The sequence below is a fragment of the Panthera leo genome, chromosome E1 (assembly GCF_018350215.1).
Source record: "Panthera leo isolate Ple1 chromosome E1, P.leo_Ple1_pat1.1, whole genome shotgun sequence".
Taxonomy (NCBI): Eukaryota; Metazoa; Chordata; class Mammalia; order Carnivora; family Felidae; genus Panthera; species Panthera leo.
The window spans coordinates 15,641,645-15,666,529 of record NC_056692.1 but is presented as its reverse complement, the minus strand read 5'-3'; the positions used below and the strand labels follow the sequence as shown (position 1 = coordinate 15,666,529).

General features: G+C 43.4%; 1 protein-coding gene across 5 annotated transcripts in view; it reads left to right on the top strand.

The window, feature by feature from the left end:
- VPS53 (VPS53 subunit of GARP complex) overlaps nt 1-24,885 on the top strand; it is a 135,946-nt gene that overhangs the window by 60,614 nt on the left and 50,447 nt on the right. For all 5 annotated transcript variants that reach the window (XR_006196442.1, XR_006196441.1, XM_042915541.1 and 2 more), the window contains 2 exons: nt 12,938-13,039; nt 19,795-19,889. Coding sequence is in view for 3 of the 5 variants with exons in the window: in XM_042915541.1 (XP_042771475.1) it covers nt 12,938-13,039; nt 19,795-19,889 (197 nt within the window). In the remaining 2 variants the exon portion in view is untranslated. The remainder of the gene's footprint in view (nt 1-12,937; nt 13,040-19,794; nt 19,890-24,885) is intronic.

Sequence of the window (24,885 nt, the reverse complement as noted above, 5' to 3'; positions counted from 1 at the left end):
AGTGTGCTTTCTTCAGATTTCCTATCCATGAGGAAACCAAATTTTTGTGTTTTATGTAATTTCTGTTCACATCGTCACATACACGCACACACACACACAGACTTTGAGCTTCTTGCATTCAGGAACCATGGTTGATTCATTTCTGTTCCCTGTCATGCAAAAAATACACAGACCTTGTGCAGGCAGGCAGGAGTGAGGAGGGAAGGACAAAAGGAGGGAGGAAGGAAGAAATCAAAGTTGAAAGAGTCCTGCTTCTTATATTCTTTTAAAACTGGTAACAACAGAGAACTGATGTGACTTGGTAGGAAAACCCTTGGACCAACAAGTCAAGAGATACTTGTGATCCAGTCCAGACTCTGCTAGAATTCATCGAACTGCCTTCTCTGTTAAACGAAAAGCAGAAACTATCCTTCAATAACATTGTGCTAGGGAAACAAGACATCAAACCCAGAAGCCACAAAGAAAAGTACTAAAAGATTTCACGACATAAAAAGAATGAAAGAGACCATTAACGTAACTAATGGATAAACAAGAAAGTAGGAAATAAAAATAGTTTAAGCTATAAGACAAATGATTAATATCCAACATAAAAGAATTCTTCAAAATCAGTAAGAAAATGGCAAGTAACCAATTAGAAAAATGAGTACAGAGCCTAGCAAGAAATTCACTGAAGAAATAGTTGGCCAGTAAACTTGAAAAAAAATAGAAGAGGATACAAATGTTCTTACATCAGTTTGGCAGAAATGTTACAAGACTAACAATACAGTGGCCAGTATGCAAATACGTGCAGCCTTTCTGGAGACCAAGTCGTCATTATGTAATCAAAACTTTAAATGCGCATGCCCTGTGAGGCAACAGCTTAACATCTAGATAGGAGGTCTATAAAAAAATCTGTACATGTATCAGAAGATGTACCAAGAAAGAGGTGAACTGCAGCCTTAAAAGGGGGAAAAAAGTGGAGGTTTCTATGTTTCTATGTTTATCATTGAAAAATGATTACATAAAATATAATATAGCCATACTGTGGAACAGCGGTAGAATGGGGTCTCGATCTAGATGTGCTGTCATAGAAAAGAAACCCCTCACATACACTGTCTAGTGGAAAATGTAAGCTGTAGCCCAGTACATATGGTGTAATTCCTCTTGATGTAAAAAACAAAAAGCATGCTTATGTATGTATATGTGTAAGAAAAAGGTCTAGAAGTGACAACAGTGGCTGTCTCTGGGGAAGGAAGTTGGAGACGGTGGAGAGGTCCCAACATGGGACTTGAACTTACAACCCCAAGATCAAGAGTCGCACGCTCTACCAACTGAGCGAGCCAGGTGCCCCTGCAACACTCAATTTTAAGGCAAGACCATAAGGCCCTACCTACTTAGGGAAATAAAATACAAGGGACCACAGAGCACTCTTTCCATACTTAAAAAATAAAACTACATGTGTATACTCCTCTGCTTGTTACTTCATGTTCAAAATTGATTTCTTTTTAGTAGTAACGAAAAAAATAAACCACGAAACAAATGAAAATGCCCTTAAATAAACTGCAGGTCACAAAAGGAAATAATAGGTAATAGAAATGTGACTGAAAGAAGAATGCATTTCTCTCCTGAGACCTCTTTGGTTGACCTCAGCAGCTCCTGATATTCTCTCTGCCCTCCCCAAGCCGTTTCTGGCCTGGTTTCAGACGGACACTCATCTGGCTCTGGGTTTAGCCCCACAGAGGTCTGCTTGCGCACAGGAGGCTTAAGCATTGAACACAGACCCCATCCGAGAGTGCCCCACTGTGCACCCATGGCTTCCAGCCAGGCAGGGTCAGGGGAGCCAAAGGACGGGTTTGTCCAGCTGACTACGGGAAATAGAACCCCGTGGAGGCTGCTTGAATGACACCAGTGCCACACAAACACCTGTTTTGCGCCATTCTTCTCCTTCTCTGACTGGGCCCTACTTCCTGCTGGTTTTGCTTTTACATTTAGGAGGCTCTGGGATTACAGGGAAACAGATGGCCCCGTTGTATCTGATGACCAGGAGAGCCTGTAAACTTGGAGCTGTCCCAGGACGTGTCGCCTCTCATTCATGCTAGGAAATGCCCCACAGGTCCAAAGAGGCAGAGTAATGTGGGGGCCAGGAAGGCCCCCTTTGGACAAGGTGAGCCTAACAAACAGGATAACCCTGTAGAGACCATGAGAAACTGGGAGGGGCTGTGTGAAGACCACGCTTTTTTATAGAAAGTAGGTACAGGAATGCCAAAGTGGCAGTTGCCCGACTGTAAGCACCTTCTTTCTGTAGGGGAGGAGAGGGCTTGGGGGTGCTTGTCTCTCGGGGCAACATGGCCTCCCTCCACTGTCTAGGCTCCTGGGCTGCGGCCTTCTGTCTCCCTGTCTCCTGGCAGGTGCTGCGCTCTGTGGGGTTGGTCATGGTCAGATGGGAATGCTCGAACCTTTTTTTTTTTTTTAAACCAATTTCTTCCCTTTTTTGTCTTCTGTTTTGAAAATTTTCTGGCATAATTGATTTATAAATTTCTCCAATTGTTCAGTTGTTGCTTCTTCTCCTGTCAAGTTTGCAAAGAGTTTCAGGTTACAAATCCTGGGCCAGAAAGTCCTGCTGAGCTATAAGCTCTTTATGCATCCCTCTCAATGGGGTCAGCAGTTTTCTCCACAGACTTCTCCAAACCATTCAACTCCTTTGGATCAGACTCATACCCCGGACCATTCTTTGTTTCAGTTATGACCCAGCAACCATTCTGCATTCCAAGTCCTGACAGCGGCTGCTCCATAACCTTTAAGGATTTCCGCTTAAAGATTAGTTAGTGGAAAGGCAACAACTCCAGTGGCCTCCTCAACAAGGCAGGCCAGGTCTTAGAGAATCGGTTCATTGCAGCCCTGCCTTGGGAATATGTAAATGTTGTGCTTCTCACTGTAGGTGATGTTCACCCTCAAGTGAGCCTGAGGTGCCATCACCTTGCTGTGGCCCAAGTGGGGCCTTCACCTGTAGCCCGTAGGTCTCAATGGCAGGGCCACTGGTAGATTAGTTATGGCCACTGACCATGCTCCCAACAGACAGTGTTGGAAAGGGGTGGCCTGGGCTAGGCTGGGCTGGGGGTCCAAGTGGCCTGACTCCCCAGTCTAGCTGCTAGGCACCCCACCTGAAGACTTGCTGCTCCCTGTCTCCTTACACCCTCCCTGAGCTGTCTAGCTTTTTGGAAAATTTTTGTGGTTACCACTACTTCAGGGCATCAGAATAAACTACAAAGTAAACCCAGGTATATCTTGATACCCTATAACATATACCAAATTTCATAGAAAGTCAGTGAATTCCTTGCAAAGTTATGGGACAGATAAGTCAGCCAAGGAGTCAGTTGACCAAAGACCCTCCCAGGCCCACCCACCCCTCTCACTGATATTCAGACCCTGTTAAGCCCCTTGCTGACTGATTAACAATTAGGGTGAGCTATAGCGGCGATGAACTCACCTGGAAGGACCTATCACAGTCCAGTGCCTCTAACTGATCAGTGTGATAGGTCATCTTTGGCTCTTTTTTAACAGATGCCACTTTGACATCTGTTAGAGATGTCCACTGAAAGAACTTTAAGGACAGGGCTTGTCTGGTTTTAGGTACTAACCCTAACAGTTACGGCATCCTCTGCTGTAATTTCCTGGAGGAGGTGAGCTACCATTGCTTTTTGCTAATTGCCTAAGCTCCTGGCCCTTAAGAGGGATTCAAAATACTCTGTAAATTAAAATGCCTTGAAATTAAAAGCAAATGTCTGGATGTGACTTAACTGTACCTACATTCTCCAAAATCTATAAAGAACTTAATCAAACTCAGCACCCAAAAAACAATCCAGTGAAGAAATGGGTAAAAGACATGAACAGACAAGAAGACATCCAGATGGCTAACAGATGCATGGAAAGATGCCCAACATCACTCATCATCAGGGGAATACAAATCAGAACCATAATGAGATACCACCTCACACCTGTCAGAATTGCTAAAATTAACAATTCAGGAAACAACAGATGTTGGCGAGGATGCAGAGAAAGGGGAACACTTGTGCACTGCTGGTGGGAATGCAAACTGGTGCAGCCACTCTGGAAAACAGTACGCAGGTTCCTCAAAAAATTTAAAATAGAACTACCCAGCAATAGCACTACCAAGTATTTATCCAAGGGATACAAAAATGCTGATTCAAAGGGGCACATGCACCCCAATGTGTATAGAAGTGCTATCAACAATAGCCAAATTATGAGAAGAGCCCAAATGTCCATTGACTGATGAATGGATAAAGACGATGTGGTGTATATATACAATGGAATATTACTTGGCAATCAGAGAGAATGAAATCTTGCCATTTGCAACAACGTGGATGGAACTAGGATGTATCATGCTAAGTGAAATAAGTCAGAGAAAGACAAATACTGTGTATGATTGCATTCATATATGGAATTTAAGCAACAAAAGAGATGAACATAGGGAAAGGGAAGAAAAAATAAGATAAAAACAGAGAAGGAGGCAAACCATAAGCGACTGTTAAATACAGAGAACAAATAGGGTTGCTGGAGGGGGTGTTGTGTAGGGGGATGGGCTAAATGGGGAATGGGCATTAAGGAGGACACTTGTTGGGATGAGCAGTGGGTGTTATATGTAAATGATGAATCACTGAATTCTCCTGAAACCATTATTACACTGTATGTTAATTAACTGGGATTTAAAAAAAAAAGCTATATCAACATGCATTATTAGTGACTCAATGATTAGATTCAAGGTAAACACTGTATTTAGCCTCTACAAAAGCAAAGTAGACTGGGTTAAGTTTTTATAACTGGCTCGCTGTAGTATTTTTAATAAAATTAAATTTTTAAATAAAATTAAAAAATTCCCGGGGCGCCTGGGTGGCTCCGTCGGTTGAGCGGCGGACTTCGGCTCAGGTCACGATCTCGCTGTCCGCGAGTTCGAGCCCCGCATCGGGCTCTGTGCTGACAGCTCAGAGCCTGGAGCCTGTTTCAGATTCTGTGTCTCCCTCTCTCTGACCCTCCCCCGTTCATGCTCTGTCTCTCTCTGTCTCAAAAATGAATAAACGTTAAAAAAAAAAAAATTTTTTTTTTTAATTAAAAAATTCCCCATTGCATAAGTTGCGTTTCTAAATAGAATCATCCTTTGCCTCTAGGGGTCATTTCAATATACATTTATACTGGCCCAGTTTTTTAAAGTACATTGTAAATATACAAGCTGTAGATGTGATTTTTAATCACACGGTTTAAACATAACGAGAGCCCACACAAAGCAGCTTGCCCTATACCTCAGTCTTCCAGCAACTTAACACCTGTGTCAGGGAGACTGCGCAAGTGGAGGAGGGCAGGGTCTTAGTGGTTCTGCCACAGTACAAGGACCTGGGTCCTGAGCACGGAAGGAGCTCTCCTTTGATGTTTCAAAATGTTTTATAAATGCTTTATTTGAATAGCATCCTAAGAGGATATTATCGTCTGCTTGTTTGTTTCTGATAAGAAAGCAATACACGGTCAAGATAGAAAATGTAGAAATTATAGCAAGAATGGAGAAGAAAAAAAACCGTCATTTATTTTCCCATCAGTCAGAGGTGAAGATTTGGGGTTCATTTTCCACAGGCGAAATTGTACTTTTAAAATAGATTTTTAGGGGCACCTCAGTGCCTCAGTTGGTTCAGTGTCCAACTTTGGCTCAGGTCATGATCTCATGGTTTGTGAGTTCGACACCGCGTTGGGCTCTGTGCCGACAGCTCAGAGCCTGCAGCCTGCTTTGGATTCTGTGTCTCCCTCTCTCTCTGCCTCTCCCCTGCTTGCACTCTATCTCTCTCTCAAAAATCAAAGATTAAAAAAAAATTTTAAATATATTTTTAAATTGAAATGTAATTCATATAACAATATTTCACATAATACATTTAAAGTATACAGTTCAGTTGTTTTTAGTATATTCATAAGGTTATGCCAGCATTCCAACTATCCAATTCTAAGACGTTTCCATTGTCCCCAAAAGAACCCTGCCCCACTCCCACTGTAGCAGCCACTTCCAATTTCCTCCTTCCCCCCCCCCCCCCAACCCCAGCCCCAGGCAAGCACTAATCTATTTTCTGTCTTTATGGGTTTGCCTATTCTGGATATTTCATATAAATGGAATCTTGTAATATGTGGCCTTCTGTGCCTGAATTTCTTCACTCAGCATAGCGTTTTTAAGAGGTTCATCCATTGGGAAACATGTATCAGTATTTCAGTCCTTCTTTTTTTTTTTTAATGATTTAAAAAAATTTTTTAACATTTATTTATTTTTGAGAGAGACAGAATATGAGCAGGCAGGGGCAGAGCGAGAGTGGGACACAGAATCTGAAGCAGGCTCCAGGCTCTGAGCTGTCAGCACAGTTATATGTTTATTTTGAGAGAGAGAGCAAGAGCAGGGGAGGGACAGAGAGAGAGAATCCCAAGCAGGCTCCACACTCAGCACAGAGCCTAACTCAGGGCTGTATCCCAGGAACCCCGACATCATGATCTGAGCCGAGATCAAGAATTGGCTGCTTAACCCACTGAACCACCCAGGCGCCCTTCAGTCCTTTTCATGGCTGAATCATATTCCATTGCTTGGGTAGATGCTTTAAGCCATTTATCAGTTAATAGACATTTGAGTTGTTTCCACTTTTTGGCTGTTACAATGCTGTGAACATTAATGGACCAGTTTTTGTGTAAATATGTTTTCAGTGTTCTTGGTAGTGTACCCAAGAGTGGAATCACTGGGTTACATGGTAACTCTGTGTCTAACTTCTTGAGGAACCATCATTGTTTTCCACAGCAGCTACGCCATTTTATATTCTCACCACATGTGTAGGGAGGTTTTGATTTTTCCACGTTTTTGCCAGTAGTTACTACTTCCTGGGTTTTTTTGTTTTTTAATTACTACAGCCATCCTCATGGATAGAAAGTAGTATCTCATTGTGGTTTTGATGTGCATTCTCCTAGTGACTGATAACACTGGACATCTTTTCAGTGTGTTTATTGGACTTCTTCTTTTGAGAAATGTCTATTCAAGTCCTTTGCCCATTTTTTAACTGGGTCGTTTGTATTTTTCTTGTTAAGTTGTGAGAGGGTTTTCTAAAACAATATTTTCTAGATATAGTCTATCGTAGATCAACTGCATGGTTTGTAAATATTTTCTCCCATTCTGTGGGTTGTCTTTTCACTTTTTTGATAGTGTCCTTTGATACACAAAAGTTTTCCATTTTGATGAGATCCCACTTTTCTAGGTTTTTTTTTCTTTTGTTCTTTGAGTTTTGGTGTCATCCTCAAGGTCACAAACATTTACCTATGCTTCATCCTAAGAGTTTTATAGTCTTTGTTCTTATATTTAGATCTTTGATCCATATTGTTTGTTTTTATATATGATGTATAAATACAATTTTTAATGTTTATTTGTTTTGAGAGAGAGAGAATGCGTGAGCGTATGTGAGTGGGATAGGGCCACACAGAGAGAGAAAGAATCCCAAGCAGCTGTGCTGAGAGCACAGAGCCTGATGTGGAGCTTAATCGCACAAACCGTGAGATTGTGACCTGAGCAGAAATGAAGAGTTGGACGTCTAACCACCTGAGCCACCTAGGCACCCCATGATGTTTAAATACAATTTTAAAGCTTACTTTCCTTCGTTATGTCAAAGCTCAAGTGGTTTCTCGATCAGTATATAATACTTCATTATATAGATAGTCCAGAATTTCCTTAACTATCCTTTTCTTGTTGGACCCTTAAGTACTTGTCATTTTTTCACTACTATAAATAAGGTCATGGTGAACACAGTTTTGTTCACATTGGAGATTATTTTCTTATGATACAAGTTGAATGAATTACAGGGCCAAAAAGTAGGAGTATTTTCATATTTAAGATAGCCTCTGGTTTTTTTTTTAAATTTTTTAGTGTTTATTTACTTACTTTTGAGAGAAAGCACAAGTGGGGGAGGGACACAGAGAGAGACGGAGGCACAGAATCTCAAGCAAGGATAGCCCTGTTTTAAACTGCTTTCTGTATTCTTGTCTCTTATAAATGCACCTGCCTAGTCTCCCAGCACTGAATCTTGATGTTAGTGACAGTTTGTTAAAATTCAGAAGAAATAGTTACTCTGCTTTTCGTGAAATTCATGGTGCTCATGTATTGATGCCTGATGTAAAGGGGTAACTGCCAGATTAAAAAAAGGCAAAGCAATCCGAAAATGTTTCTTTAGAGTAATACATGCTTCGCCTTCTAGGCACACACTCAAGAGAATTGAAAATTCTCCTGTGTTTGTACAAACACTTGTACGTGAATGTTCATGGCAGCACTATTCACGATAGCCAAAAAGTAGAAACAACCCAAATGTCTATTAATGGACAAATGGATAAGCAAAATATGGCATATCCTTACAGTGGAATATTATTCAGCAAAAAAAAAAAAAAAAAAAACTGAAATACTGATATATATTATAGGATTAACCTCCAAAACACTGTACTAAGTGAAAGATGCCAGACACAAAAGGCCACATGTTATATGAATCCATTTATATGAAATGTCAGGGATGGGCAAATTCATAGAGATAGTAAGTAGATTAGGAGTTACCAGGGATTGGGGGAAGGGAAGGATTGGAAGTGACAGCTAGTGGATATGGGGCCTCCTTTGGGGTAAAAACGGTTCTGGGACTAGATAGATAGTGGTGATGGTGGCACAGCTTTGTGAATATACTGAAAATCACTAAATTTTAAGTCACCAAAAGTGGTGAATTTTATGTTAATCATGTATCACAGTTTTAAAATACTAAGCGTTTTAGAAAATACCGAGTTTAGTTATAAATCATCTTCATACTTCAGATAACTTGTCTACCAAAAAAAGAGAAGAGAGAAATAGCTTATTAAAGCTCAAACAGAATAAAATATTTTAAAAGGACAACCTCTTCCTTCTTAGTTGCCCTAAATCCCTCTCCCCAGAGATGTCCACTGTTTAATAGCTTGAGACCCTCCAACAAGCATACACGCACAAACGCACAGGTTTCTTTGTTTTGTTTACAGAAAATAGAAAATGTTGCCTGTGTGTCCAAAGAAGATTTTAATGAGTGTTTCCCATCTGACCAGGATTTATTCACAAAGTTTTTCAAGGCTGCTGTTTGGGCAGAGCCTTAGGAAAAGATGAAAAATTGAATCAGACAGGTGCCTACGGTCTAGCGGAAAAAGGAGCCAATGTGTAACAGTCACAGTGTAAGATACGAGCACGGTGTACCAAGAGAGGTCCCAGTGATACTAAAGCAGGTGTGCAGAGCCCTGTGTTTACAGGCCTATCAACTGGAGCCTCCAGGTCATCTCTTTAAGGACGAATCAGGAGTGGGGCTGAAGTAAAGCATTTATGGAATAAGTACAGAGATTGTGGAATTTTCGTCCTGTAACTGAAAGCTTTCTCCTCCAGGGAGAGGAAACAGATTGGTCTTAAATTTCAGAGTGCCTTCTCTGATCACTTGAAGTGTCCAGCTAGGGCCTCAGGAAAGCATTTGTGCAGCTGGACCCCGATGCAGACACACTACTGACTAAAGCCGCATTCTCTCTTCCAGTAGTAAATTAGACAGGTTGGCCGGCCTGTACACCTTATTGTTTTGGAGGTGTTGGGAACGCCACGTGGTTTAGTTAGGAGGAATTAACTTTCTGTCCGAAGAATTTTTCTTGCCTGTATGGACTTGAAATCAACTGTCCTCATGGCAAAAAGAATGAATTCTTGTAACATTGGAAAGTCGTTCATTTCTTGACAATTTTTTTTGTTTTATTTAGCAGCCCCAGAGCTCATGAACTGTGTCATTTGAGTTATTTCTAATCTAAACCCAAACCTGTAATTCTTTATGGCCTATGACAGCTGCAGAGCAGAAATGAGAGGCGTGGTGTGGTTGGCTCTGACAACAGGGCTCTTGCATAGAAGGCTTCAGTTGTGCTGGTGATTGCTGGCTGCAAAGATTTAGGCTTTCATCACTGCAGATGAATCTGAGCGCTGAACTAGCCCTCCAAACAGCAAGCGTCTATATCCGCCCTTCAGGGCTTTCTCCTCCGTTTACCATAGAGGAAGGCAGCAGCTCAGCACCTGCCTGTGCCTTTGTAATTTGATGGACCCATTATTTTAATTTCCTGGAGATAGCCCAAAGAGGCAGAGAGTAGGGACAAAATCCTATTTGTGATTAAAGGAATTCTTTTTTTTTTTTTTTTAAGTTTATTTATTGGGGGGAAGGGAGAGAGAGAGAGAATCCCAAGCAGCCTCTGCCCTGTCAACGCAGAGCCCAACACTGGGCTTGATCTCATGAACTGTGAGATCATGCCCTGAACTGAAATCAAGCCTAACTGAGCCACCCGGATGCCCCTAAAAGGGAATCCTTTCTACCACACTTCGGAGCCCTGTGCTCCCACTTCTTCCCCATCTCAGAGATGCTCCATTGAGAGGGGCACAGCCACAGTTCGACCCCTTTAAACACTAATGAGAGCCCCCACCTACTGAGCGTTCCTAGTGCCAGCCGTGGTGTTGAGCCGCTTGGTACACGTGTCATGCTTCACCAACACGGTCTCATTTGATCCTCACGCAGCTCTGTGTGGTGGGCATCGATACCCCTCACAAAGGAAGAGCTGAGGCTTGGAGGAGCTGAGCAGCGTATCCAAGCGATAGAGCACGGACACAAACCCAGGTGTGTCACTCCCTTAATGGTGACACCAGCCATATGGTTGCTCTGGCCAAAAAGTGACTGACCCTTGATTCCTTTCTTTCCTTCACCTGTCCCCCAGTCCTCTTGGCTTTATCTCCTAAGTATGTCCCAAATCCGGCTGCCTGTGTCAGTCTCCACAGCGCTGGCTTAGTCCAGTCCTGGGTCAGTCTTTGCTTGGAACCCTTGGAACCAGCCTCTTAAACTGGTCTTCGTGCGTTACAGTCCATCCTCTCCACAGCAGTGGAATGATCTTTTAAAAATCGAAACTAGATCACATCACTTCCCTGTTTAAAACCCCCCAGTGACTGCCCAGTTGCATTGCGAAGAAAATCTCACCTTTACCACGGCCCACGGAGGTCTGTGATTGGGCTCCTGCTGCCTCTCTTTCTTCATGTCCCCTGTCCTCCTCCCTGTCCCTCGGACTCACCAAGCCTGTTCTAGGCATTGCACGAGGTGCTAAGAGTGCTCTTTCCAGATCTTTGCCTGACTAGCTCCTTCTCATTCTGGTCTCTGCTCAGATATCACCTCCTTGAAGGGGCCTTGTCTGATCACCTGTATAAAGAAGCACTTGGAAATATTGTTTGAAAGATACATTGCTTTCTAAAAATAGCCCAGTTCTAAAAACAAACTATTTCGGATTAAGTTTATAGGGACTTTTTTCCCCTTAGCAGGCAAAGCAGCCAAAGTTTGGAGTGTATACATTTTAAATGTTTACTTGGTAGTTACACCATATTGTTTCTCAGCAGGATACTGTAGAAGTCATTGTCCTACTAATGGTTACCTTAAAGCTAATGCATTGATCACAAGGTTTTTCTCATACAGAGTCTTTATCTAGCAACATAACAGCATCTAAGTGTTTGGGCCAAGAATTAAGTAGTTTACATGAGTGTAAACAGAATGGGCTTAAAGCCTAAACTGGACACTGGTGTGGCTTGTGTTTTTTGTGTTCAAATTGTTTATATTTTTCTGGATTGTTTTTGTTTGTTGTTGTTGTTTTTTTTTTTTTCCTTGTATCTTCATCTGATATCCTAACACTTAACAAAGTCATTCACTCTGTACAGTCCATGTGCTGTCCCTCTTAGCCTAGAGGGTTAGTTCGAGTTTCTCTGCTGATATATGTGAAAATGTCACATTTAGAAACACCCTCTCCACCTGGCTTCTTGTCTCCAAAGAGCCGTTCCTTGCCCCTTCCCCTGACCCCCAGCACCAGCCAATCCCTTTTCTCCTCCTTGTCCACTTAGTTTTCTTTCTGCTAGGACTCCCAGCTCCCTGACATAAACAACATATTCAGGTCAAATTTGTAAAAAAAATTCCAAAGAGCTGCCTCAGTTCTGTTGTTGCACTGGAATTATCATCACCATTGTCCCTTGTATGTGCCGTGTGCCCCTTCTCCCCTTTTGGACACTTCCTCCCATCTGATCTTTCAGGTAGTCCTGTACCTGTGACCTCAGGCTGCTATGGCTGAGAGAATTTAGGGGATTGGCCAGCGCCGAAGAGTTGGAGCTAAAGCCCATACTTCCTGCCTCCAGCTTTCCCACTAGCCTGTGTTCCCACTCAGGGACATATTTTAACAGAGTATTCATCATCAGGACCTAGGAAGTAATTTTTCCCTAGGAGATTTTGTTGTGTTTCCGGTAATGGGACTTATTTGGGAAGGGACTCCTGTCTATAATCTAGAACACATAAGATTAGCTTTATAGTTTGTTCTTGAATTCCAACCCATCCAGCATTTTGATTCATTCATATTCGGGGAGCAGCTAGTCAATGCCAGGCACCAGACAGAGGGTGAGGAAGACAGACATGATCCCTGCCATTACAGAATCTAGTGGGGATAAGACAGACAACTGGGTATTTGCAATATTTTAATAAACACCTTGGTCTGGGGACATACTGGGTAGGATAGAAGCATGTAGCAGGGGCATCTAACCCAAACTTGACAGATGGGGAAGGCTTCCCAGAAGAAGGGACTTCTGATTTGAAGGCTGAAGGAGGAATGAGAGTTTTAGCCAGATTGGGTTTGCGGTGGGATGGGCAATAAGGTTTCAGGAAGATGCAAGACAGTTTGAAGGCCAGGAGGTGAGAATGTGGTCCATGTTGTCTCCATTCTTGCTCATTACATCAGATTTCGTGATTCAGCTGTTGGAGAGACTAGGAAAAAAGCAGATCGATGGCAAAAGGTATTGAGGGTATACTCAGGTAATACCTGTCTCTTTCTCATGTCTTCTTGACAGAAAAAACTCGAGTCTCCACCCCAATCGACCAATCCCTTCCTGGAAGATGAACCAGCGCCAGAAATGGAGGAACTGGCGATAGAGAAGGGAGACTTAGATCAAGTAAGTCCAGTTTGCATCTCCACATGTGACCTACCCAATGTTTGCTTCCGATTATGGGTCTGCTCGCTCTAAATATGGTCCTTTGGCTCTTGACCACATGCAGAGATGACAACTTTGGTGGTCTTAGAGAAAGCCTTTATCTGAAAACTGAATGGAAAAACAGCCCGTCCTGCCCACCTCTGTTCCCCAAGAGCTTCCCCACTGGAATGACCGACACGCACAAGCTTCATTGGCCCGTGCAGTGCAGCGGTGGGAACTCCGCCCTGCCTTGTCCATCACCTCCTGTGCCTGCCAGCCTAGCCCTCGATGGTGTCCTTGTCTGTCCGGTGACCACACCAGAAGCTCAGCAATCCCCCGTGAAGTTAGCAGCACCATCAGCTAGGAGAGGCCTCCACTCAGTGTAAGCCAAGCCAAGCACTTGAGGTCTGGAAGCCATCGGGGCGGCCTGGAAACATCCAGGTGACCAATGACATATTTGGAGAGTTACTTTTCAGAGCACACTAACACTTTCATTTCCTTTGGATTTTCTTTCCAACTCTAAATTTCCTCTCCCTCCATCCTATAGAATGGTGTTGCTGTTTCACTGCCATTTTATGGCAGAGTGGTTAGAGCAATAAATCAGACCTCTTCCTGTCTGGATTAGCGATCCCTCCTTTTTAATTTTCTACACTTGGCTGCTCGAGGATTATTTTATAGTGTTGTTTTGCTCCAGACACCGCCGAAAGGGGGCTGGCTGGGAAGACCAGCCTGGGAAACCTGTAGCCATGCACTTTGCAGCTAACCCTGCATTCCTTGCACGGTGAGGGTAGGTGGACGATCGTGGCAGGAGCCAAGAGAACAGAATTTCCAGAAGCAATTCCGAAGCAATGTGGTGGAATGTGTCTGGTCCACTGATTAAATAATTGTAATAACGTGGATACTTCACATTTTCATGGGCTTTATAGTTTCAGATTCTTCTACATGCTCCGTTCCATTTCCTCTTCCCAACCCCTGCCTCTCTCTTTGTAGGGTTCTATATATGAGCTGTAGTGCGTGCTGCTCAGAGAGGTCAAGTGATTTGCCCAGGGGTACAGCGTTTGGGCGTGGAAGAGCAAAGACCGAAAGCAAGGTCTAGAAGTCAGAGACTAGAATTCCTTTCCTGGAGCTCTTTCACTACACCCGGGTGTCTCAGTGAAAAGTGGAGAACACAGAAATGAACCCCATGAATACAGGCGGATACATAAACTGGAAGGATACCTCAGGGCTATATCCCAGAGATCTGTGGGATTAGGTATAACTGATTTAAAGCCATCATATCAACTCTTGTGGGAGAAAACAGATTTCTTCCAACTAAAGAAATGCATCTCTCACATTTGGAGAGGAAGGACCCCGATAGGAAGGAGTCTGGACGTAGAGTTCACTTTTCTGGTGTGTCCTCTACCCACACTCCGTCGCCTGCACCCGTTTGAGCTTTGGGTGGTAGTTCTGTTTTCAGGGCTCTGTGTCTTCCCAGTGCTGGTGGCTGCCATGAAAAGTTACCCTTTAGCCAGTCATCTCTGGATGTCGTTAAACTGGATTATGACAGCAGCCCCCGTTACTACGAAATCGGTTTGGTAGATACGATATGATTTGTCTCCCTCGTGGAACTGTTTGCTCATCCTGGAAGCCAGACGTTATTGTTGTAAGGACGAAGACTGCTCATTCCAAGGACACAGGACACAGATCCAGGGGGTAGGGCAGAGCCAGACTCTGGTCTGCTGTTAACTGACCACGTGGTAGGTTTTTACTGTCTCTAGACTTACCTAGTTTTTTTCGTCTTTAGAGAGAGCCTGTGGTTTTCAAACTATATTCCTTGGTGCCCCATCCCATGTCACTGGGGAGTTGGGAGGAGATCAGGGCTCTGAGTCCCTCCAAAACAGAGCTGTTCTGTTCTGAGTCACATCTGTCATGGAATCCTTTCAAACCAGGGGTTTGAGATCTGTTTAAAAAGAAAGTACCAAAACCCCTAGGCTAGATGACCCACCTGCAGTTTCCTTGGCCATTGCTTGTCAGTGAGGACACGTGTGCACCAGTGACTAAGGCCTCCTCACATTCCGTCCCCAGCCTCCTGCGGCCTCCCCTGCCCATGTCTTGCTGGTGGTCCATTAAGTGGGAGCTCCAGGATCTCCGTCTTCCCAGCCACTTACTGGCTTCTGGAGTTGGGTGCGCAGGAAGCACGGGAGCCCCATGGGGCCTCAGGGAGGAACTCCACAGGGTGTTAGGTGAGCCGAGCCTGCGGTTGTCTGGGGTTACCCAACTCACTGCGTCACTGCATAAGCAGACAGTTGGCCCGCAAGGTCTAAGGGCCTCTCCCTGCTCGCTCCTGGAGTGTATGCTGTTGAGAAAGGGGTGTGAACTCGAGAAGAGGTATTTAGTTTGAGCAGTCAGTTGCCATCCTACTCCCAGTGTTAAAAAACGGCATCCGAAAGGGGACTGAAGGTGCCCAGAGACAGAGAAGAAGCGAGGAATTTCTGGTTTAAAAACATACCCTTCTGGTGATCCAAGCAGTTAGATTTAATCTCTTTACACTGGATAGTAATAAAAGGAAATGGGGCCAGCTGCACAGCTCCTTACTGTGACAACAGTAACCTTCTATTATTCCATCTAACTCCGGGAGGAAATAACTTAAACATCTGTGGCTTTTGGACAGAATTCACACACTCAGAAATGCAGCCCGAATGCTACTGCTAAATGACTTAGTATGTACTTTAAGCTGAGAATCAACCCTTTGGGGAGCTGGCCGGTGCGAAGGGAGACGCCAGTTTGAGCTGAAATTCCAGCACCTCTTATCTAAATAGGAGCACAGTCATAAAGCAGCTATAGGCCGGAGGCAGCCCTGTGGACAAAAATCAAAAAGGAAACTTTGGGCAGTCCCTCCCATTATTCCCCTTTTGCTTCCAACTCACACTAAAAACGCTGCAAGGGACCAGGAGGCGAGGTGTTGGGTCTCCGCTCCCTGCCAGGAGCGGCATTAGTGGGCAGTCACCTGCCATAGGGTTGGGACGCCCGCGCGGTCTGACGATGTTCTGTGGGGTCCGAGTGTTGTTCCATGGGGCCTCATCGAGCACATGGCCTGTGGAAGACTGACCATGATGAGATTGCTGGAATAGCACGTAGCTGTTTTCTTTTATCCCTTAGACTCTTTTTTTTTTATGCGTATGCCGAGCGAGCTCCTCAGACTCTCCTCGACAAAGATTTTTATCATATATTGCTTTTGCACACACATAAAAAGGAAAATGAGTGAAATAAATAGGTTAAGATACTCCTAAGACAACTTCACAGTCAGAGTCCAAGTCTCCTGTACCACTTTTTAAGAAATCTTTGTATGCTGGGGCTCCTGGGTGGCTTAGTCAGTTAAGTGTCTGACTTTGGCTCAGGTCATGATCTCACGGTTTGTGAGTTCGAGCCCCGCGTCAGGCTCTGACAGCTCAGAGCCTGGTGCCTGCTTCTGATTCTGTGTCTCCCTCTCTGTCTGCCCCACCCTGGCTTGCACTCTGTCTCTCGAAGAAGAATAAATGTTTTTTTAAAAAAAAAAGCTTTGTATTTTTAAATAATTATAAAGTCATAAGTAGTTGCAGAGTGCAGAGAGGTCCTGTGTACCCGTCTCCTCCTAGCTTCCCCCAGCAGTGACAGCTACCATAACTGTACTGCATTATTAAATCTGTGAAATTGATTCTAACCCCTGTTGTACTCAGGCTTGGAGGTCTGCATTTTCCCACACTGTTGTCGTCCAGGCCGTCCAGAGCACGGGTGATGTGCCATTGCTTGAGTGCTCCACCACCGTCTCTGGGGTTACCTGCCAGGCCGTCCACAGCCATCTCTCAAGCTTTTTACCGTTATTTCTTGCTTTTTAAAAAGAAAATACCAAAATTAGAGAAAAGTCTTAAGAATATTGCAAGAACTCTCAAGTATCTTTCACCTGGGTTTACTAATTGTTAGCATTCTGCTACATTTGCTTTATCATTTCCTTTTTTTTCTTCCCATTTCTGTCCCCCTCTGTCCCTCTCTCCCCACTTCTTCCTCTCTCTCTCTCTTTTGGAACAGTTTAAGTTAGCTGATATCATGTCCTTTACCTCTAAATATTCCTGTGTGCATTTCCTAAGAAGAAGGTCATTCACTTAAATCACCACAGATCGAAATCAGAACACGTGTTTCAGTGCAGCACTATTACCTAATTTGTAGAGCTGAAATCTCATAATGTAGCCGTTCTAAGGTGATAACTTAAACTGTTGTCAGTAATTGGAAAATTGCACATAAATTAGTGAACAAAACCAAATTCAAAATATACACGTTGATTTAAAACGTGACAACATCTAGAGTGCCTGGATGGCTCAGTCGGTTAAGCATCCGACTCTTGATTTCGGCCCAGGTCATGATATCGTGGTTTTTGGGATTGAGCCCCATGTTAGACTCTGTGCTGGCAGCATGGAGCCTCCCTGAGATTTTCTCTCTCTCTGCCCCTCCGCTGCTCATTCTCTCTCTCTCTCTCAGAATAAATAACCTTTTTAAAAAATGAATTTAAAAAATATGACAACATTTGTATTACATAAGTTATATTCCAGTTTATAATTAGCAGAAGGTATCCTGCAGATGTATGAATATTTTGGTCAAGGGAAGAACATGTAAATAAAGGGGATAATTATAATCCTTATAATGATTATATTTTTTTAATAAAAAGATACTTGGGTGTTGTGGCTATATTTCCTAATTCTAAAATCAGGACACCTAGTCTTAAAAAAGTTAGACAAATCAGACTTGCCTCTTCATTTAAAAATCACCTTATTGAAAAGAATAAAATACTAAAAAATAGGTAACTGACATGGAAAATGTAGAACAAATAGGTAAGGACCACCGCCACGCAGCCATCATACTATGTCATGGATCCGCCATGTTAAACTGATGGACATGTGGGAAACAACTCCTGGGGCACCTGTGAAATGAAGGTGGAACTTTGGATCCAGAGTTCAAACTCCACGAACCCAGTCTTGGGAGCCTGTTGTAGTCTCACTCTGAGACCTGACTTTGGCAGTGGCTTTGGGACAATAAGGGAAAATAGCCCAGATTTTAGGAAGCACCAGAGTTTCTAAAAATCTTGCAAAGAAACAACAACAACAAAAAACAAAAACAAAAAAAGTAAAGACCTGGAACTCTCAAAAGGTGAAAAGGGAAGAGAGCTAAATAGGAAATTGAATGGGATATGTCTAGGGTTGACATTTAATTTTTGGTGTTCATTTCCAGTTTTTACAGATGCTTTTAACCATTAGAGTGTTTTATTTTTAAAAATTACTAGAAGGGAATCATTCTTTCTGTCTATCATTAGGGGCTCAGCTTTTCCTGTATTTATTAAAAGATATGAACAGCTCAATTCAGCAAGTATGCTGTGGGTATCAATTTATGCCCAGTTTGTACTTTAGTATCAACCCCAACAAGGCGTCAGGGTCCTTTTGTTGGTGTTTGACAATAAATAGAATTGACGTTTTTTAGGAATAGAACAAAATATGTAGGAAGATCTTCGCTTATTTTTTTAGAGATTTAGAAAAGGAATTAGGGAGCAAATATAGTTTTTTAATGCTTGCCTACCTACATGGTCTGTATGTCAGTGGTTTTTAAGTATCAACTGGGGACCAGTGCTAGCCCTGTTTTACACTGGTCCAAGGCAAAAAATAAAGACAAAACTGCCTGCTGCCTGCCCAGCTAGCAAGCTGGTATAGGGTCACCAACTGTCTGAAAAGGAAGGACTGCCCTCATGCTGGTATGTTCTCCCTATAAAATGTTTGGGTATAAAATACTCTTTTTTTCAGGAACCTACCGAGAATGGAGAGTAGCAAAATAAAAAGTCAGCAACGCTATATTGGTCCCTTATGCTTCTTTTTCTTACATTTACTTGTCAGTGAAATTCATCAATCTAGGAACCATTGCAGGAAAGCAATGCTATAATAGAAAATTCTAGTTTAGGAGATAGGAAGCTTCACTGTGTGCCTTTGGGCAGGCCGCTAGAACCCTCTGAGCCTTCCGTTCTTTGGGCGTAAAGTAGTAGTATTAATTCCTACTCTGAGGGTTGTTGTGAGGAATAGATGAGATGTTACTTCATATCAAAGCGCTTGGTCTATGATAACCGTCAGTAAATGGAGGCTATCAAAAATAGATCACATGGGCGCGCCTGGGTGGCTCAGTCAGGTAAGCATCTGACTCTTCGTCTTGGCTCAGGTCATGATCTCACGGTTTCGTGAGGCGGAGCCCCGCATCAGGCTCTGCACTGACAACACGGAGCCTGCTTGGGATTCTCTCTCTCTCCCTCTCTCTACCCTTCCTGCGTGCTTGTGCGCGTGCGCTCTCGCGCTCTCTCAAAAAAATAAAGTTAAAAAAAATAGATCACATGAAGGCACTTTATAAATTTTAAAGCACTGTACAAGTATAAGGTACTGTTATTCGCCAGGATTTAAAATTTTAAAACATCAGTAAGATGATGAATAGCTTCCAGATCAAAAGCACGTGTGTTATCAAAGTAGCAGTAAATCTTTCAACATGCAAAGCAAGTCAGTGATGCTAACAAAACTGGCTCATTGTTCACAAACTGGCATGAATCATAATGCAAGACATAGTCCCAGTTTAGTTACATGGAGTGCTTTTAATCTGTGTTAGGAGTGAACTTTGAAGGGATGTTTTCTTTGAAACTGCTTGAAAACTTGCAAAGATGGCTCAAGTATAGGTTTCTTCTTTTTTTCCTTCCTTTACAGCCAAAGAAGCCTAAAGCCCCAGACAATCCGTTTCATGGCATTGTTTCCAAGTGTTTTGAGCCTCATCTCTACGTGTATATTGAGTCCCAGGACAAGTGAGTGATGAATACTTTGCTGTTTTCTACTGCATTTCTCCCTCCTCCGGTCACGGGTGGGCCTCACAAGGGCATGACTCCTTTCAGAGGCTGAAGGAGGGACTTGGCATGGCTCCTGTGACGCCCTCTGGAAACCTGCTAAGGATATTTTTTATATGTTATGAATGTTATCACTCATTGGGTTCGTAAATCTTAGAAGCCTGAATCTGCCTCAGGTAAGCTCCCAAATGTATCCCAACAATCCCTTCCCCTGTGTGCACACGTCAACCCACAAACCTTGACAATGTCAGGTACTGGAAACCAGAGAAAGAAAGCCTAATCTCTACTGTATATGTTTTCAAGTATCATTTGCTTAAGTTTTCATTGCAAAATAATTTAGACTTACAGAAAAGCTATACAAAATTCTCATACGCCCTTCCCCCAGAGAATGCTACCATTTTACATTACCGCGGTTATCAAAATCAGGACGGAAACACTGTGGCATGAATGTCCATTTTCTGGCCTGAGATCCCATCATGCATTTAGTTGTCAGGTCTCTTTAGTCTCCTTTAACCTTGAATATACTCCCTCAGTCTCTCGTTAGTCTCTCATGACCTTGACGCTTTACAGAGTACTGGCAGATTACTTTCTGTATTTGTCTGATGTTTGCTCTTGATTAAATCCGGATTATTGCATCGCAGGCAAGTATACCATAGAGGCGATGCTGTGTCCCTCTCGGTACGTCATAGCGGGAGACACACCATGTGGACCTGTCCCCTCAATGGTGATGTCAACTCTGATCACTTGCCTCTGGTGGTGCTCACTAGCTTTCTCTACTGTGCAGCTACTATTTTTCTCTTTGTGATTAGTATCTCACGGTGGGACACTTCGGGACTATGTAAATATCCTGTTTCTCCTCACACTTTGCCCACTCGTTTTGACATGCCCTGATGATTCCTGCCTGAAGCAATAATTTACTGTAGCATTTGCCAAATGTTCATTTTCTGTTTCCATCATTTCTCCCGAATTAATTAATTGGAGCTATTCTGTAAGGAGGCGCTTCAGTATGGATTCAGTATGGATGGATTCTTAACTTCCTTTCATGGATTATCAACCATTTCATATATATACTTTTTACAAACTCAGGGGTTCTCAGAAATGTCCACAAAGCAGCCCACCACAGCCAAGTTTCCTCACCCCCAGGGAAGTATGTTCAACCTCCAGTGTCCGTAATTCACGCAAAGGAGGAAGAGCCCTCCTCATCCCTGAATCTCTGTCCCCAGCCAGAAGAACTGTTGAAGGCCCTTCCACGCAGGAAGGAAGAGTTTGGAAAGGTCAGGTTTCTGGAGACAGGCTGGCCCTGGCTCTGAGAGGAGGCCTTGTAGCCTAAAGAACACACTTGTGAGGACCAGACGGTGGCTCATTGCAGGGAGTGCAATAGCGTCTGTGAGAAAGTTCTCAAGAGGAGTTCTCTGGGAAAGCATTTAGGTGCTGAGATTTAGTTTTTTGGTTTTTGTTTTTAATCCCCCCTGTTGTGTGGGTTAGCAAATTCTTGTTTCCGAATATGTTTTGGAGGTAAACCGTAAGATTAAGAGACTATTTCAAGTGGAGTCACTACACGGGACATTATTATTATTTGCCTATTTGATTTTATAGATTGTGTCTACTCTTCCCCTCCCAGATTACAAAATGTTTCATGTTAAAGCCTTAGAAAATAAACTTTGTAGAAGAGCTTCTGTGCTAACAAAAACAACCTCCCGCCCCTCCCGCGCCCCCCCCCAAAAAAAGAGTTGCTTTCACATTTCACCTTGTAGAGCCAGTCTGCCTCCTCCTCTCTATCCATTGGGCTCATGTCCGAAGGCACACAGAAAGGCAGTTATTAACTATTGCCATTTGCTTCTTCGAAACGCCATTTTCTGTGTTTAAAAGTTTTTTCTCAGGATGTTAATAAGACACCTCGAGGGGCAGGGGAATGATCAGTTATTTGCCTATTAGATTAACAGGTCTTAGAGCAGACCACTTGGATGACTGTTCTTGGACAAAGCCCGTCTTCTCTCATCAACCCAAACTCTTTATTTTTCAGAAGGTTTCAAAGCCATCGGGTCCCAGGTTTAAAGTGCATATCGGAGATAACCACATACGTTCCCCAAATCCACCTGGTCTGGAGAGTCATTTTTCTGAATTATTACAATTGTGGTATCTACTCTTTTCACATGGCCTTGATTCATATAAAGCGTACTCATTGTCCGTGCTATTTCAGGCAGAGAGCCAGACCTCCCTTCCATAGGGACTCTCCATTTCTCTGTGAAAAATGAAGTGCTCGCCACTCATCCTGCCGTCTGGCCTCACTGGGATGTTTCCACAGTGCTGGGGAAGCAGTGGGAGCTGCTCGTAGGAGAACTGCGTAGGTTGTGCTCTTGTCACTCCAGAATAAGCAACAAAGGCTTGAAGTAGAAAATAGAGTTCAAGAAATCCATTTCCTCAGCTTTTAAAGCAGAGAGTCGGGCAAAATAATGCCTAAAGCTGTGTGGTGATTAACCTTTTTTGAGTCATAGATCCCCTTGAGAGTCCGATGAGACTGTAGACTCTCTTGCCAAAAAAAAACCCAAAAAACAAAAAAATCACATAACCCCCCCCCACTATTTTGAGTACAATTTCAAGGGGTTCTGCAAAGCCCTTTCTCCCTTTTGTCAGAGAGTCTTAAGGCTGGGGAAGAGACTCAGGTGGGGACTGATTTTGTACATGTTACATTCTTGTAGCTCTGACTCAGAAATCTGCAAGGGAGGAAAATCTTAGACCATTCACAAGCTCCCAGATGACAAAGACCCAGCACGGTATTGTGGAAAGAGCGTGGGCCTGGATGCCAGACAGACCTGGATTTGAGTCAGAGCTCCGCACTCACTAGCCTGGGACCTCAAGCGTGGTACTTGACCTGTCTGAGTTTGTTTTGTCCTCTCTACAGTGAAGTTAGTACTGTTCCCCTCACAAGATTAGTGGCGAGGGTGAATCGAGGTGACGTGTTGGCATTTGGCACAAGTGGGCAGGAACCGTGCCTGCTGTCCCCCGCCAGTGGTCTTGTTCCGGACTCTTAAGCGGTTGTGTGGCCCGATCAGTGTTCCCAGCTTTTCACTGGGCCTGGCATGGGGTCTGCCGTCTCCTCTCCCCAGCCTCCCACCTGCCCGAGGAAAGTTCTGGTGGCACCTGCCCCCACCAAAAGCCAAACAGCGGTGGGAGGACTGCAGAGCCGGCACCTGGTGAGGGGGCAGGAAGCAGGATATTCCCAGAGCCATCTCCTCAGCAGGCTGGGCGAAGCTGTCCTTCTGTGCATTAGGTGGCTTTCTCAAGTTTTGTTTATGTGCAAGAAAGAAGTTAATAATAGAACTTTTACTCTTGGGGATGTCGTGATTTTCTCTTGGAGATTTCCCCACGTCAACACTTCCTCCAGATCATAGGTGAGAGGGCCCCATTCCCCCTTCATACCTCAGTGTGCGTTTCCTGTAAATAAGGGCACCATCCACCTAACCACCATATACCTGCGAGCATCAGGAAGTTAACTTGATCCGCCATTACCATTTAACTCACGGACCCCATTCCTCTTTACCAGTTGTCCCGATCAGGTCTTTTCTGGACCCAGAGTCCGTGCCAGGATCACAGGATGCATTTATTTGTCACGTCTCTTTGGTCCCTTCCATCCAGAAAAATAACTCATTCTTTCTTTATCTTTCATGACCTTGAAATTTTTGAAGAAGCACAGGCCAGTTTGTGGAATGTCCCTCAGTCTGCGTTTGGCTGTTTCCTCATGATTTATGATTTATGCAGAAGTAGTGCCGGGCTCTTCTCGGTAATTCATGTCGGGAGGCACACTGTCAGTTTGCCCCACAGCTTGTGGTGTTCACTTTTATCACTTTAGATGGAGTCCGCCAGGTTTCTCTATTTATTAATAAGTCATTAATAATTAATAAGTGTCAGGAGAAACGTTGAAACCATATAAATAGTCTTTTTCTCATCTTTCACCTCCCCCTGATACTTGTCTGAATCATTTATTACTAAGATCGTTGCCAAATGGTGATTTTTCTAATACTACCATTTCTTCTACATTTATGAGTTGGCATTATATTTTAAGAAAAAGCTTTCTCACTTCCCCATTTATTGTATCAGCACCTACTCGTCGATTCCTATTTTATTCAATGGGTTATAGCCGTTATTACCTTTTTTTAAAGCTTATGTTGGAATAAATTTAAACCTACATAAAAATTTCAAAAGTAGTGTAGATTTCCCGTATTCCCTTCTCCCCAAGTTCTCCTAATGTTAACATCTTACGTAACCATAGAACAGTTCTCCAAACCAGTAAGTTAACACTGGTACAGTACTCTTTCCTAAACTCAGACTTTATTTGGGCTTCACCAGTTTTTCCACTGATGTCCTTTTTCTCTTGCAGGATCCATCGTTATTTTAATGCTCAAATTGTCCCTGATTTGGCCATTGGAACCCCCCCCTCCGAGCTGGTTTTTCGTGCTTTTTGCATATTCCTGTCATTTCTGGGGCACTTCCTTTCTGGCACAACAAAATATACCAGGCCCATCTTGTACTTTCCTACCCCAGCCCTGGAGTCATCTGTTTTTCCAGGATCCCTTGTCTCTTTGGTGGGGAATGATATTTAGAAACTAAGTTCCGGGCATCAAGTATGTTCATTACTCCTCGGATGTCATGCTTCTAGGTCCTCGCAGCTGAGACAGCTGAGAAATAGATGTATGTATACACATACATGTTTAAACACATGCATCGGTATCTGTTTTTATACCAGCCTATATTAGAACCTGTGAATCTATGCTGGTAACTCTAATTCTGCTCTAACACCACAGGATTTATCTTAGCCTCCCCCTTTCCTCGTCTGTAACTACTTTCTGCAGCAGTGAGAAACTTGGTGCGCCCCCCCCCCCCCCCCCCCCCCCAAGATCTTCCGTGTATTTACTGATTTGCTCCATTTACCTGTGTGTAATCCATCTCCCAGTTGTGC